Source organism: Apis laboriosa, unplaced genomic scaffold (genome assembly GCF_014066325.1).
Source record: "Apis laboriosa isolate Shangri-la unplaced genomic scaffold, ASM1406632v1 scaffold16_cov148, whole genome shotgun sequence".
NCBI lineage: Eukaryota > Metazoa > Arthropoda > Insecta > Hymenoptera > Apidae > Apis > Apis laboriosa.
Window position 1 is genome coordinate 2,104,291 of NW_025222129.1, and position 16,492 is coordinate 2,120,782.

The following is a 16,492-nucleotide window of genomic DNA, read 5'->3' on the forward strand; positions in this document are numbered from 1 at the left end:
TCCATCGTGAACGACGCGTTCCTCTCGTTAAGTATCCGAGGCGAGGGACGAGCGTAGGAAAAGGAGGAAAAAGGAAACGAAACAATCCATTTCCGTCACGAGGGCGAGAGAGAGGCGAGGGAAACGGCGAAACGGTCCGCGGGAGATGAAAGGGACCCTTCCCGTCTAATTAATTTGTTCGACTGACTCACCCTCGATTCTTCAGGTTCCTCCCTCCTCACGTTCTGGAAAAGGACGCTGCCCATCTGAACTTGAAGATTTTGCTGCAGCAACTGCGCCAATTGCGGATTCTGCGACAGAATAGCGGGATTCTGTTGCAGTAGTTGAGCAAGGGCCGGATTCTGGACCAAGATCTGGCTCAGGGGCGTGTTGGTGATCGCGTGAATGGATTGATGATGATGCTGATGTTGCTGTTGCTGCTGCTGTTGTTGCTGCTGCTGCTGATTCGACTCTTGTTGCTGGTGTTGTTGTTGGTGGTGTTGATGCTGTTGGTGCTGCTGTTGCTGTTGCTGCAGATTCGGAGAATTGGCGTTCGACGTCTGACAGGATTGAGACAGGTTACCCGGGGGTGGATTGTGTCGAGGTGGGCTTTGGGGGGTGTGCGGTGGCGTCGGTGGGCTTCCTGGCGCCATCGAGGAAGCATCCTTTTCCTCTTTTACTTTTACCTTCCCTGTAACACGAGGTTTCAACATTTTTTTTTCCCTTTTTCAGTCAACAACGACGAATCGAATTTCGATAAATCTAAATGTTACTCCCTTCGTATTACGTATTACGAGCTACATGTTACATTCTTTCGCGTAAAACTTTTTCAAACGCGTAAATTGTCGATCGAACGATCGTTTTTTTTTTCTTTTTTTGTTTCTTTTTTTCGAAGAATTGTTCGAGCAGTTTGCTCGTTCTTTCCTTCCCAAGTTTTTCAAGCTTTCGACTCTTCGACCTGCTTCCGCCGACACCTCGAAGAGACTGGCCAGGAGGGGCTAGATTTTCCGAGATTTCGGAAAGCTGGGTGGGGATCGGTTCGTTCGATTGGCCGAAAACGGGAATACGGGTCGACGAATTGGGAAACGCGACGACTTGGACGGAGGTAAAAAAGCGAGCGAGGGGAAGTTTTTTGCCGATCGAGGCCGAGAGTCGTGAAATTGAGACGTCTCGACGCTGAAAAAGCCGCAATCGACTGCGGGAGCAGGTACATCTGCCGATTCCCTAAACCACCAATTTTCATTCATACCCTTCTTCTACTAGATACTCCTTCCATCCAAATTACGTTTAAACGATATTTATATATATACAGTGCGACGCATCTATTTATTTTTGAAAATTCAGAATTCTATTTCCGGCCTATCTCTTAATCCCATTTATTATTATTTATTGTAATTCGTTTTCTCGGTACAACTATATATATATATATATATATATACAATAGATACCCGTCCACAACGGTCAACTGATAATAAGGAAGTGTTTTAGAGAAAGTGAGCATTAGCGACCACTGGTTGACCACAGTCTGGATGCTTTCCATCCACGTCGGATAGTCGGCCAAGAAATAGTCACTGGTGTAAACTAACTTACAGAATTTCCATTACAGAAAATCCTTAAAGAGAAAATGACTACGAATAGAGAAGAATTCATTCTTTGCAAAATTGATTTCCCTTCTCGTCTGATTGAAAAGCAATCTAATTTTTCTTTCTTACTTCTCTCTTCGTGGATTGAAAAAAAAGAAAAAAATAACAATAATTTTTCCATAAATCTTCAGCCTCCAACGAGAGCCGAATCCAAATCTTGCTGCCGATCGTGCAGCTGAAGATGATTCCTCGTTTCTTTCTTTTTTTTTTTTTTTTTTTTTTTTTTTTTCTTTTCTTCCCAAAGAGGAAGACAAACGAACGCACGGAGGATTTGAGCCGGTGGAAGGAGTAAGGGCAGCGTTTAATATCCCCGGGTGCGAAGTCTGCGATTCAGGTAGATTCCATTCGGGGTTTATTCGCACCGTGTAGGATCCATGAGAACATTCGGAATTCAACCAACAGACTTTCTACCTGCAGTACTCGATCTCGTGGCCGCGAAACGAGGAAGAGAGTTTGGAACCAGGTGGATTAAAAAGAAGAAAAAAAGAGAGAGAGAGAGAGAGATTCGAAAACGTGGAAAGGGCTTCGAGGACCCCCTCTGACCCAACAACGACCGATGACGTCTGATCGAAATTACCCAACCCCTTACGCTTCGTCTCCACACCGCTATACTTTTACCACGGGACGATTCCAATATTAACGTTTAACGAGACGGATCGGTCGATGATAAATGATTACGCAGATCGAGATTTGTGGGAAAATTCTTGGACGGTGGATAAAATCTCTCTTTTTTTTTTATACGAAGTTGGCAAAGCGAAAAGTAAGAAAAAGGGGGCGACGACACATTCACAGCGTTTAATTTAATCGAAGAAACGAGCGAAATAACTCTCTCGGTTCGATCGATATTTTGAAAGGAAAGCCGTTTAAAAGGACGGAGGAAGAGACAAAAGCAAGGTAGGTTTGCGGTTGTGTGGGCGATAAAAAAAGAAACGAGGTTGAAACGATTTCGGTACACGTTTCAACGGTAAATGGATTTGCACGAGGGGGAGAGGATACCGCTCGGGAGGGAGGATCGCGGCGTTATGCTCGCATCCTCCGAGCCGGATCCTTAAATTGACTCGATTTTTAAGGGCCGAACCCGAGGCGGAGGTTGCGCCGCGGGGATCCCGTGTTTCTTCTCCCGTTCTCCCTTTCGTCTTTGCTCCACATCGTGGAGCGGGCCGGCCGCCGATTGATAAAAATCAAGTGGCGAGAAAAAGGACGAGGGAAGTGGTCGGGGGTGGTGGGGGTGAAATCGAAACGTCCGGCCGAGTAATTGCCGTAGTTAACGAGTCAAGAGGGAAGATTCATAAATTAAAAATTCCTCTCTCCAAGCGAAAACGCGAGTCTTCTAACGCGCGTCCGTTGAAAAATTTTTGGAATTTTTTTTCTCCTCCTCTCTTCGTCGAGGAATTGAATTTTTGTTTTCATCTCTCTCCAACACCCTACATTATGGATATTATTAATTCGAGAAGGTGGTAATTACACGAATCGAAGCAACGATTTCGAGAGATTTCGAAATGCGGAACGAAGAACCGTGACGACGACGTTCGAATCGTCTTCACCCTTGCGAAGAACGAAAGCGAAAAATGGAGGGGTGAAAGAAAAAAAAAAAAAAACTCGCCCATCCTCCGAACCCATTTTTACGAGATACTTAAGCCTTTAAATGGTTAGATCGAGAAAGCTGCCTCTTCGATTTCGAAGTTGGCCCGAGAGAAATCGGTTAACCCCCGGTCGACGTAGCCGAGGGTCGCGCGCAATTTTTCTCAGGGGTTAAATCGACCGTGGCCCCCAAAAATTCGCGTTTCTTTTTTTTTTCCTCTCTCTATCTCCTCCACTCCACCAGTTCGCAGGTAGCTGCGACTACCTGCACACGCGCGCGCGTACGTAGCCCGGAAAAGAATCCGGGATGAGGGGGGAAAAAGAAGAAAAAAATGGGTAGAAAAAAGGTGGAATAAAATAAAAGAGGAGGGGAGGGGAAACCTCGAGAGAGAAAAAAAGGGAGATTAGGCGAGAAAGATCGGAAGGGGGGAAGAAAAACACGTAGCTGCGCACGTCTCCCTCGTCTCCCTCGTCTTCCTCCTTTCCCCTCGCGCCACTTCTCTCGCGGGATAAGAAAAAAAAAAAAAAAAAAAAAAAAAAAACAGGGTAAAAGTGAGTTAATAGTCGGTAAAACGGTATTCACCCCGTGACCCTGCCTGGTTACAGCCCCCTCTCTGTCTCCTCTCCTTTAGGGCTGTAGTCTTTTCTCACTACAGCCCTTCCTCCACAGTTCCTCTTCCGGAAAAGGGTCGACGAGAAACGGGATACGACGGAGGGGTGGAAAGGGATCATCGTTCCTTCTCGTCCCGTAACCGAAGGGGGGATGGAAAATCGAGACACGAGGCACTCCTTTCGGAAGAGAAATCCGAGTAATCGTTCCGGGATACCTCCAGTCGAGTACCTCGGAAGGGACTCGAGGGAATTTCTTTCTTTCCCTTTCTTCTCATTCTCGGATAGCAGCGTGAGAGAAAAATATCTATCGCGCAGATCTAATCGTTACTTACTCGCTCGCTTATTTGATTCGATCACGGCATCGAAAAAGTTTGGAAATTTATCGATCCTTCCGTTCGCGCGAATCCTTGCGAATTCTCCTCTAATTCCTCTTATTACCCCCTCGAACGGGGGGGGGGGGGGAATAAATCGGTCGAGTTTGGGGTTTTCGAACGAAAAAAAAAAAAAGAAAAAAATCCTACGTCGATTGCCGTCCAAATTCCGATCGCCAGGATCGTTAAGATTTTTCACGGAATAAAGTTTTATCCGGGAAGATAAAAATGTCTCAATTCGCGGATCCAGGCTGTTGGCTGGTTAGATCGGCAAGATACGGTTGCGGATCGAGGGCGGGAGAGGGATGGACGGAGGAGGGGCGGATAAACAGGGTCGTGGAATTTTATGCGACGCATTCCAGGAACGCGTGAAATCGTTTGCCGTTTCGATGGCTCGCGCGAAAAACGATCGTTGTCCACCGTGGTAATATCGCAATTAGCGATAAGTCCCCGGCCACGATCTTCTCTGTCGGGGCCAGGCCACTCCGTTTTACGAGGAATCGCGTCGTTATTCGTGATTTAGGTATTTGAAACGCGCCGGGACGTCGGATTACGAGTGGTCGCGGGGTCTCGGCTTTCTTGTTTCCTATTAGAATCGAATTTCGTGCGTATCGTCGGTGTAATGAAACACGCGACCGTTTATAGTGTTCCTCGCGTTACGCATGCCTAACGTGCATACGTGGAAATCGCGACACGGATTTCGCGTTCGACCAATGCGCGCACACCGTCTCGTCTCCGTTTCCCACGAGAGTCTTCGATTTACTGTTCACACGCTTTATTACCCGCGTTCGTTAACCCTTTCCATTCTCTTTACGTATTTATTTTCTCCACTTTCGTTTCGCGTATACCGGTACGACGCGCTATCTCTTCCACGGATCGGCCAACTTTCTTCTACCGTTTAACTCGTTTTCCAGGATCGAACTATTTTTTATTGATTAAGGGAGATGGGACAGGACGTTGAAGATTCTTTCTTTTTTTTTTTTTTTTTTTTTTTTTTTTTTTTTTTGGTAAAAGAATAGAAATATGAAGGGTGAAATGGAAGTTTTTCTCGAGATTTAGGCTAGATCTTAAAGGTGTTTATAAAGGGTTAATTTGTACTCTGCGTAGTAGAAAGGAAAGATCCCAACGAGGAAAGAGGGAGAGTTAATTACAGGACACATTTCTCGTTTAACGGATTACATTCGACGATTAATCTTTTCCCTTTTTGCCCCTTTCTTTCGGAGATGAAGCGAATGCGAGAAGAGGTCGGCGGTCGAGAGAAGGAAAAAAGTTGAAAAAGCGTTAATGGTTCATTCGTTGGGTGTAGTACGTGTATAATGGAATAATTTCGCGGGATGGGAAAAAGGAAAATCGATTCGAGCATCGACACCTGTTGAGGGAGGAGGGGGGGGAGGGGTTCAAGGTCGCGCGATAGAAGACCCTATCCATCAAACGGTGCACGGGGATCGCGATGGAAAAGTCGGCCTCCGAGTCGGCATCCCCTCCCTCCCCCCCCCCTCCTCCTCTCCATAAATCGTCGATTCTCCATCAGCTCGTCATCGCCGACGACGATATATCGACCGAGGCGAATCGACTGCCGTCATTAAAGCAACTCTTCGCAGCCGGTTTCTCTTCGCTCTCGTACCTTACCTGCGCCTTGTCGAAAACGTTCACTGGAGGGTGTACGAGGGATCGAGAAATCTCCTCTTAAAAAAAAATCTACCTATACGTATATACGTAACGCGTGTAAATGAGACGAAAATCTCGAAGGTCTAGATATAGGCCTAGAAATTGAATCGATAGTATAATACGATTCTACAATCTGTTTGCGCGAAGGGAGAGAAGTCTATCAGCGTTAACTCGATCGATCGTTTCAACGGAATAAAGGGCTACGTTACTTTATGGATCGTTTTTGACAGTCTCCTTCCGATTTGGAGGGAAACTTTCGACGGGAGTTTGGCGAGATCGATTTTCCGTTTTTCGTCTCTTCGAGAGATACAGATAGAGGAGAGATATTGAAGAAGGGAGAGAATAGAAGAAAGGGGGGACGAGGGTTATATTCGGTTTCGCGCGATCCCGATCTCGCGATTCCTCGGAGAAAAATCGCCACGGGGAGCGAGTCGAGCTCGAATTAATGAGGCGTCTGCGTAATCTTTTTAAGCGCCGGGCCCCCGGAATACGAGGATTCGTCGGGGGGGCCGGGTGTAACGTTTCCAAATTTTAATATTTGACCGTGACGAAGAGCAGCAACGAGAGGGGAGAGGGGGGAAAGAAGACGGACGAGGGAGAAGAGAGAGAGAGAGAGAGAGAGAGAGAGAGAGAGAGAGAGAGAGAGAGAGAGAAGGAAGGTAGGTAGGAAGGAAGGGTGGCGTAGAAGAGCGGAGTTGGGGCGAGATAAAGACCGAAGGGCCCCGCGGGGCCCATTTTTAACACCTAACAGAAGTCAAGATGCCTGGCCGTGATTAGCGTTCCACCGGGGCCACGATGGGGCCCCGGACATTATCCTGTGAGAAATTGGCGGCCGTTCGTTCCTTTGTTCCAGGCGATTTTTTATTGACTCAAATTCTGAAAAAAACGTCCGTGGGGACCGAGAGAGAAAGAGAGAGACAGAGACAGACAGAGAGAGAGAGAGAGAGAGAGAGAGAGAGGGAGAGAGAGAGAGAGAGAGAGAGAAAGAATATTGGTATTGGATGCACAAGGATGCCAGTTTAGAATCCCGCGGTGCCACGTCCGCGGGTGTGGGAGGCTGAGGAAAGAGGGATAAGGAGGGAGGGGATGGGGAAACGGGCCAACACGGAGAAATATAAAGACGGAAAGACACGGGGCGAGGGGCCAGGGGTGGGGAGAAAAAGGGGCAGCGAACAACTGGCCACGCTCGAAGCCAGAGCTGCGCTCATTTTTTCTCGCGACCGAACCCGAAAACCCTTTTATGCCCACCCAAGATTAATTATCCGCCGTACTCGAAAAATGAAACGGCCATGAACAAAGAGGAGCCGCGGCTGGAGGAGCTCTCCTCTGTGGCCCAACTGTGCCGGCCTCTCTCGGGGCTCGATACGGGGTCCTATTAAACAGGGGAGAAGGGGGGAGGGAAGGATAACCCTACGATTTTTTGGGAAACGGGATTTTGATCGCGATTTCGCTCTCGTCGAGATGCAAAACGATCGACGCGGAGGGAAAGTAACGTTCCTTCCATCCTTCCTTCCTTCCTTCCTTCCTTCCTTCCTTCCTTCGACTTCGGTCGAACAAGCGGTTGGAAGCGTGAAAAAAGAAAAAGGAAAAAAGAAAAGGGGCGAAAAAAGGCAGCCGGAGGGCGTGGATGATGGAACGGGGTTGAGAGGGAAAAGGGGGTTGAGGAGAGCTCGTTAGAGCGAAAAAATTCCACGGGGCCCCGATTTGAATATCGCATAATGTCGAATTAATGCCGGAAATTCGACTCGGTGGGGCCCCTCGCGACGCGGTAATGGGGGGGGCCTCCTCCCCACCTCCCCTCCCCTCCCCTCGAAATTTCGTGGCGACCCCCATAAAGCTGTTTCGCGTATGGAAAACGTGGCCGAGGCAATAAGTCTCCCGTCCCCCCTCCACTCCCCTCCACCTTCGTTCCTCCAACTTGGTTCGTTCTTCGACGATATGACACTTTTAAAACGGATTTAAAACCCAGAAATCTTAACGTTTCAGAGACGCGAGACTCGTTCTTCTACTTTTTCCTCGAACGAGATAAGCGTATTGCTCGAACGACCGGGCATTCTTTTTTTCTTCTTTTTCTTTTTTTTTTTTCCATTTCAACCGCGAATACACACATCCACGCGTCTTTAATTCTTCGAAATGTATATTCGAATAATATATTTTAAGAGCGGCTATAAAAGTTGTGAATAAAGATAGAGCGAAGTTTTTGAATCTCGCCCGCTCTCTCGTCTACACACGAGTTGTTATTGGCCACCTCTCGTATTTACGGAATATAATTACGGAATATTATTTCGGAACACGTGGTGATTTCACGAAAAGCCTCCCAGCCTCCTCTCCTTAATAATACTCGGCCCCCTCCCCCCCCCCTCCTGATTTGGGTTCCCGTCCGAGGGGAGGAAGCTTTTCTGCTTTTTTCTGGAGCAGAAGCGGTTGAAGGGGAGGGGAGGGGGAGAGGGCCTCGTCTCTCATTCTCCTCCTCTTATTTTATCCGAGGTCGGGTCCCATCCGCGCGTCCTTTCTTTTTGCTTGACATAATTTAAAATTTATGAGTTCGAGAATCGGTTATGCGCGGCTGGCTCGCTCGCTCGCTCGCTCGGCTCACTTTTACCATCCCCCTTCGCCCATCCCCTTTCCCACCCCCGTCGAACCGCCGTGGTGAGGTCTCGCCACGGAATTTGAATATTAAGATTAGACCAGCTTTAATATTCCCCAGTCCCAACTCTGTATTCGACTCGCCGATACGTTAAGCGGGAACAGTTTTCGTAAACTGCTATCCGTCCACGCAAAACCCTCCCTCTCTCCCTCTTTCTCTCTCTCTCTCTCTTTCCTCTCGTTCGTCTTATTCGCTCGTCGTCATTCGTTCGACAGATCGAAGCGTTCATTTTTTCAGACTGACAAATTTTCCAATTTTTACTAAACTACTACGAGGAAAACCTAAGAATTTATTTATTGTTTAGAGTTTTATCCCAGAGGACGATCGAAATATCTAGAAATATAATTACACGAACCAGGTGCTGGAGGATTCGATCGAGTCGAATCGAGTGGATTCGCGGATAAGCGGTTCTCCAAGATTCTCCAAGACGAGATAAAGAGAGAGAAAACGAGAGGGAGAGAAGTTCGTTAAGATGGTCGAAGCCTACGAAGGTACAACGCCGTATCAATTTGTGACGACGTCCGGATAAAAGACTCTGCCCTTAACCCTTCATCGCGCGAAATTTCTCCCCCTTTGCATCTTTCCTTCCCCGTTTCACAATAGAGAGGGAGAGAGAGAGGGAGAGAGAGAGAGAGAGAAGATCGAAACGAGACGCAACGTTCTCTAAAAACGTTCTCTAAAAACGTTCTCTAAAAACGTTCTCTAAAATCGTCCACGCGGCCGCGTGACGAGAGGACCGATTACCGATCTATCTAAAGGAATACCAAGCCCTAGAAAGCCGCGTTAACCTTATCCGTAGTGACCGCGCTAATTCTAGACAGCTCTAGAAAATGATATAGAAAGGATCGGGAGGAGGCGGCGATTTAAATATAATCGGTGATCCCATTGTTTCCGTTCGATTCTAAAACCGTGACGCGTGACCGCTAATTTGCCAATTGCCTGTAATAAATAGTTGGCAAATGCCTGGCGAAATTTTGTGCAATCGCCAAGTAAAAAACGGTGCCGTGTGACTTGTTCGCGGGGAATGCGAGAGAAAACCGCTCTCGAGGATTCGGCCACTTCTTCCCTTCTTCGACCCGATCTTCGTCGACCGAGGGGTCGATCCGTTTCCACATCCGAAACACCAACGAGGACCTCCTCCTCCTCCTCCCTCCGCGATGGAAAATTCACGCCATTTGAGATTCGTCGAATCTCAACGAACGAGAACTTTGGAAATTTCGTCCTTTGGAGTTTCCAACTTTCGAGTTCGGGAAAATATATCTGTATGTTTTTATACGTTTACAGAATAACCGTTGAACGGTTTTATCGCGCGCTCGAGGAACGGAAACGTGATCTCGCTCGCGTGGATTCCAATTTCCAACTTCTTGGAACCCTTGCGTGATTCTTTCCTTCCTTCCCTTCGAATTTCCGGAGATCCGAGATCGTGGCTCGCGCATTCGTGGAACGAGATCGGATTTAAACGCGATTGGTGCACGATCGCCGTTGGTCAGACGGTCACTCTGGTTAAGGGAGGTTAACCAGAGGAGAAAAGGGGGAGGAGAGGGGGGAAAAAAACCCTCGTGTATATACCTCGTGTAAATATCCCTGCCAGAAAAACCTTTCGAAAACCTCTCGTCCCTGTTGGAGCAGCAAACGCTGCGCAAACACTTTCCCCGTCGTGTCCTTGTGCAGCGCGGAAGGGTTAACATTACTCATCCAGAAGCTCGTCCCCCCTCGCCCGTGTCCTCTTTCCCCTGCATTAACATTATCTATCAAACGGGTCGGCGAAGGGGCAGCGAGAAAACGGGAGGAAGATAGAAGAAGAGGTTAGCCGCAGAAGAAGCGTCAGGTTGCCTGGTGGTATACGCACACGCATACCATAACGTTTCCTCGAAAAAAGGGGGCACAAACTACGTCGAAATCCTTCGCTGTCGTTGTCCTCTCCTCTCCTCCTTCCCCTCTCCGGTGGTGGTGGGCAGAAACGCAGAGAGAGAGAGAGAGAGAGAGAGAGAGAGAGAGAGAGAGAGAGAGAGAGAGAAAGAGCAAAGATTCTCCTCGGCTAGGAATGCCTGCTGATGGATTGGTCATCCGTGATTAATTTGACAAGCTGACTTTCTGGTTTTGGGAGACTGACAAGGGGCAGCAGGGGCCTCCGCGCCGCGGGGCCTAATGGGCCGTCTCTCTCTCTTTCTCTCTCTCTCTCTCTCTCTCTCTCTCTCTCTCTCTCTCTCTCTCTCTTTCTCTCTTTACCACGGGACGTGTCCAGTGCCTCTCCCTATCTCGGCCCACGAATCGATGAGTCCCCGCCAGTGGGATTGTTTGAAAAATTAATCGACCCTCCGCCGGCCCTCCGTGGAAACGCTAATGGACACGCTCGTCTTTTCTATCGGGTTATGAGAAGCCCGTCCACCACCCCCCCTCCCCCCCTCGTCCAATGGAAACGTCGCCGCCCAACGATGAACGCGGCTGGTATATTCCCTTTGTCTCTTTTCCAATCTATTGCAATCCTCTTCTTCTTGCGTGCCGGCGAATATTTTTAGAATCTCTGGTATTGAGATTAGATACCAGTTCGACATCGATTTCGACATCGATCGACAACGAACGAACGGACGAACGAACAAACGAACGGGTATTAACGTAAAAATTATTCACCGCTTGTTTACGTTCTCGATCGATTGCCCAATATTAATTTGGTAAACTGCCAATCGCGAGACAATCGTGCATCGATCGATTAAAATGGAATTTACGACCCCGAGAAAGAACTCGGAGGATGCTTTTTAAAGCTCCTCCGACTTCGAGAAGCGACTACGTATATGCGTGTATGCATGTGTGTGTGTATATATATCGAGAACGGGCGAAAAAAAAGAAATCGTTTCGATCGTTTTATTTGTCGGTTTCCCCTTTTCCCCCTCCCTTTCGAGGTGTGCAAAGCGTGAATTTTACAACCACGCGCATCTCTTTGCACCTCATTGATCCGCTTTATCTTTATCGGATACCGGTTTCCACCATCCCCGCTTCGCCACTTTTACGCGATTCCAGAAATCCAAGTTCGAGAGAAACAACAAGATCGTCCACAGATATTTCTTTGTACGATAAATATTCCCCCTTTCTCTCTCTCTCTCTCTCTCTCTCTCTCTCTCTCTCTCTCTCTCTCTCTCTCTCTCTCTCGTTCGATCGAGAACGACGCGAGGAGGACACCGGTTTTCACCGTTTTCCTTCCCCCCTCCCCGATCCGTGGATCGATCCAAGATGCACGCGAGTCGAGCAAAGCGAAGATAAAGCGAAAATCGACTACCCATCCCTACTTATCCCTATCTCTATCTCGATCCATCTCTATCTCTGGGATCATCTGGGAGAAGCTGATCCTCCGATCTCCATTGATTCACGTGTGCAAAGGATAGACGGTGGAGAGTTTTGGATCTGTTGGATGGTGGAGAAAGATGTGGCCGCGAAAGGAACGCGAAAGGGATCGAGGAGGAGAGGGGAGGGGAGGGGAGGGGAGAGGAGCGAAGGGAGGGTACGCGAGGCGAGGTTCCCTCGAGAAGTAATAAAAATATTTACATCGCGTTTTCGATGTGAGAGGCCACGAGAGGAAGAGGGAAACGGGGTGGAGTGATCGACGGTGGACCGGAATTAAACAAATAATCTTCCCTCCCCGAGGAGGGAATCCGTTATGGCACCAAAGTGCGCGCGCGGTAAAAAGGATCCCATTCAATTCTAAATTTAAACGAATGTCCGAGTGTCAGCGGGATGACGGGCAAAATAAACAAGATGCCGGGTGGAGTCGGGCGGGAAAAAAGAAAAGAGAAAAAAAAAAAAAAGAGAAAAAAGAGGAGAAAAACGAGGGAGAAGGAGGAGGAGGAGGAGGAGGAGGGGAAGGAGGAGGATCGTGGACGAGTGAAAAACTCCGGGTACGCTGCGATATTCGTTTTCGTCTTTCATCGTCCAACGCCCATTGACCTCGATCGTCGCGTGTTAATTTCACTGAAAAAGTGGACGAGAGAAGGAAAGGCTGGCTTACGAAACGATGCATCCTCCCTCTCCTCTTCCTCGTTGAGATTTGAGGAAACTCGTTAATTTGGTAAAAAAAAAAAAAAAGAAAAAAAGATTGACGATTAACAGTTGTAACATCGTCGACTTCTCTCTCTCTCTCTCTCTCTCTCTCTCTCTCTCTCTCTCTCTCTCTCTCTCGTTTCTCGAAAATGAAAATAGAAAACGGGATTAATTCTAACGAGAAAGACGACGTACATTCGTCAGCGAGATGCGTTAAACGCGTCAACAAGCGTCTCCGTCTCATCTTCCCTCTCTTTCTCTTTCTCTCTGACTCACGAGTTGGAATGAATTGGAACGAAAAAGAAAAAAGAAAAAAAGAAAAGAAAAGCGACGAGGAGATTATCCGATCGACCCGGAAGCGGACATCGCGCGGAGACAGCGCGTGGATCGACACCGATTTTTCCATTTTTCCATAAACATCGTTCCATATACTATTATATATCGAGCATGGGACGAGGAGCGAGAGAATGCAAATGCGTGTATATACAAGAAGAAGAAGAAGAAGAAGAAGGAGGAGTAATACACGCCTCACGTGTTCACCAGGCCTAGTTCGGAACGTGGCTCGTAAAAGACTTTCATAAAAGCTTCCATAAAACGTTCCGCGATTCCTCCCAGTCGATGCCCCCATCGTCGTGAATTCCTTCGTTTTCCCTCCTTCGAACCGCTCGATCCATTAGGGATCCGTTACGCGTTAACGCGGGCACGGGAAAATTTTTGGCGAGATTCTACCTTCGAATCCGCTCTCGATCTTGGCCAGGATACGATTCGAAACGAGTGGTATGAATTTCGGTCGGTTCGGTAGGAGGGGAGGGGGACGAATAATGGGCCACGTGGGGGTCTGTTCATCGAAAATCCTCTTTTGTGAAACGGTAGATAAGGGTTAACGTATTTCGGCCTCTCGAGTAGCGCGCGCGCGCGGTCCCTCCTTCTCCCTCTCTTCTCCTGTTCGTTTTTTCTTCGTTCACAATAAGGCAGAATTCGTTGAAGGTTACGCGAGAGGGGGCGGGAGAGGGAGGGATTCAACAGGTCGCCGATCCCAAAGGTTCCCGACACCTCCTGTCATCCGGACCCGGACTCCCTTTTGTCTTCTCCCGGCGAAGAACGAGCTCCGATTTCGATCTCGTGGCAGACCTACGTCACACTACGTCTTCTCCTCGGGTACCTAGAGACCCTCTTGCCTACGTGCTCGAGTGGCCTACACACGTGGTGGGTATATAAAAGCTCGTAACCAGAACGATCTCCCCTTCCGTTTACATGCCGTGGAGGGATCCATCATCAGGCCCACCAAAGTCTCGAATTAAAAATCGGAAGCGAGCGCGAGAGGTTGGAAACCGAGCCAGCTCGTTTCTTCCACTTTTATCGTTTATTCCACTCTATCTTTCTCGCTTTCCTTCCCAAGTTCGATCAAACGTACGATTCGATACGATCACGACACGATTTATTTATTATCTTATTTATTTTCCTCCGAGCGAAAAAGTTTTCTAGCTCGAAGTCTTTCTTTCTTTCTTTCTTTCTCCGATATCCGAAAAAATCTATACCCGTCTCTCTCTCTCTCGTAATTCGCCTCGCGCGTATCGAATTCAATCGAGAGATTCGATCTCTCAAGTTGGTGGTTGCGTACCAACGACAAAAAAAAAAAAGAAGAAGAAAAAGAAAAAAAAAAAATCTTCTAAGCGCATTGTCCCAACAGGTGTCCAAAAGATTCGAGACGGCCGATTCCCGTGGCAGGATATCATTTTCAACGAATGAGAGAAGAACGTCCGAAAAAAGAATCGCGTTATCAGTTAATGAATCTTCTCCCCTCCTCCCCCGCCCCTCCCTCGTCGAAAAGAGCGTTGGTCCGATCTCTGCTCCCAGAGACTCACCCCCCTCTCTCCGTCTCTCGTGCCCTCCGACAATAGAAGCGTCCGACGAATTTCGAAAAGAGGCAAAATAAAAAATGATCCTCCCGGGGGCCGTTGCGGAGGAGGAGGAGGAGGAGGAGGAGGAGGAGGAGGAGGAGAAGGAGGAAAAAGCGAAGAGCGAAGAGAAAGAGGGAGAGAAGAGGATCGAAGCGGAACAGAAGGAACGAAAAGCAAGACATTTCTCTCTCTCTCTCTCTCTTCATCCAACCGGCTGCATGCCTGCCCGCCGACTGTCCGTCTTCTCTTTTCATCCTTGCTGCCTTTTATCCGGCTGGAATGATTAATGGGTTCACGGAGGCATCGCTGTCCTCCACCCCACTGCGCCCCCCCAAGACCGGCACCAGCACACGCGCGGCTTTTCTGCTTTTCTTCGCGCCGGATTAACCCTCCCTTCCACCACCTTACCCTCCTCCCTCTCCTCCTCCCCCATCTCTCTCTCTCTCTCTCTCTCTTTCTCTCTCCGACCAGATTCGACCGTTGTTGCCGCCGACTTCCTTCGCTCGCACCCCCGCAAAAATTGGACTGGATCTCTCGCTCGAGTATCTCGACGAGATGCGAAATTGGGTCGATGAAACTATTCGAATATTCGAATACGTGCGATCCAACTAAGTAATTTTATACGTTCGGAAATTAGATTTAACGTTAAAAAAAAAGAAAAAAAAAAAAAAAATAGGGGAATATTTCTCCATCCAAAAGGATCTACCTTCCGTTCCAAAGATTACCAAGATTATTACGTAAACGTTCGCGTGTTTTCTAGGTTAACCTGAATGGTTGATGTATTCCTGACGGAAGAAATGTATACGTATGCCTATTCGAGGGGACGTCAAGGTTCATAGAAAAGACGTCTGAAGAGGCAGCAGCAGAAGAAGAAGAGAAAGAAGAAGAAGAAGAGATGGAGGAGGAGGAGGAGGAGGATGAAACCATGTGGTACGCTTCTTTTTCCTAAGCCTCGTTCCACCGGCAAACCTCGATTCACCGGCGACGCACGCACGCACGCGGTTCTTCTCCGTTTCGACCCGCTTTTACATGATAAATTATGCCCGATTTTTTCCCCGTATCAATTCCGCCGCAGATACGACGCAACGTACGGAGAGGTAGCCTTTTGTTCTAACGTGTGTAGTTGTCGGCTCGTGCGTAGGTGGTGATGGGGAGGGGAGGGGGAGAGAGTGAGAGACAGAGACGAGGAGGCGACGAGGAACGTCGCTGGATCGTGGAATCGCGAGAAGAAAACGCGATATCTTACGATTTTCGCCAGAGACGAGAGAAACAAAAAAGAAGAAAAGAAAAAAAGAAGAAAAAGAAGGAAACATCGACAAACGAATTGGTCGAAAGAATTCGTGTACGATTCCACAGGCCATCGGAGGATTCCTTAATTTTTCGAAACGAGCGAGTTTCTGAGAACGAAATCGGCCAGAAACATGACTGACAACCGTGATTTCTCGGACAGAGAAATTCATTCAAATTTTTCTCCGCATTTCTTCCCTCCTCACGGATCCCCTCCTGTTTTTCGCCTCGAGGTTAATCCACGATCTCTAATCTCGTTACTCTCGTCGTCTCTCGATGAAGAAATAAACGCGTGACAGTGTGTTTCCATTTGCCGCGCGCGCGCGCACACACATGCGCGCAGGTATACTCCTCTCAAAGAGAGGAGAGAAGAAAAGGATAAGAAAAGGGGACGGGTTATGTGTGTCAGCAAGATTCCCAATTCCTGACGAAAAGGGAAGGAGAGAAGGGGGAAGGGACGGTGACGAGTTACGAGGCATGTCGCATTCGATTTCACGCAGTCAGTTTTCTGGTAATTGGCATGGATGGCGTCGTTGTACACCAGGGGCGTGAATTTAATCGAACCCGATGGAACATTATTCTCTCCAATTTTGCTGGACGATCAAACGCTCCGTCGAAATGGGACTGCGCCCATGCGTGTATGTGTTCGTGTATGCGCGTGGCGAAGGGAAAAAAAGAAAAAACGTTAGGTTTAGTTCCCGTATGTATCCGCGTAAAAATTAACCAATACATCGAGCGAGAATAACGAAACGAAACGAAACGAAACGAAAC

General features: G+C 48.1%; 1 protein-coding gene across 7 annotated transcripts in view; it reads right to left on the reverse strand.

Annotated features, from left to right (window-relative positions):
* The window catches only part of LOC122711126 (zinc finger protein castor homolog 1-like), a 110,834-nt gene that overhangs the window by 31,598 nt on the left and 62,744 nt on the right, over nt 1-16,492 (reverse strand). For all 7 annotated transcript variants that reach the window (XM_043929591.1, XM_043929595.1, XM_043929594.1 and 4 more), the window contains one exon: nt 192-670. In XM_043929591.1, the coding sequence (XP_043785526.1) occupies nt 192-670 (479 nt within the window). The remainder of the gene's footprint in view (nt 1-191; nt 671-16,492) is intronic.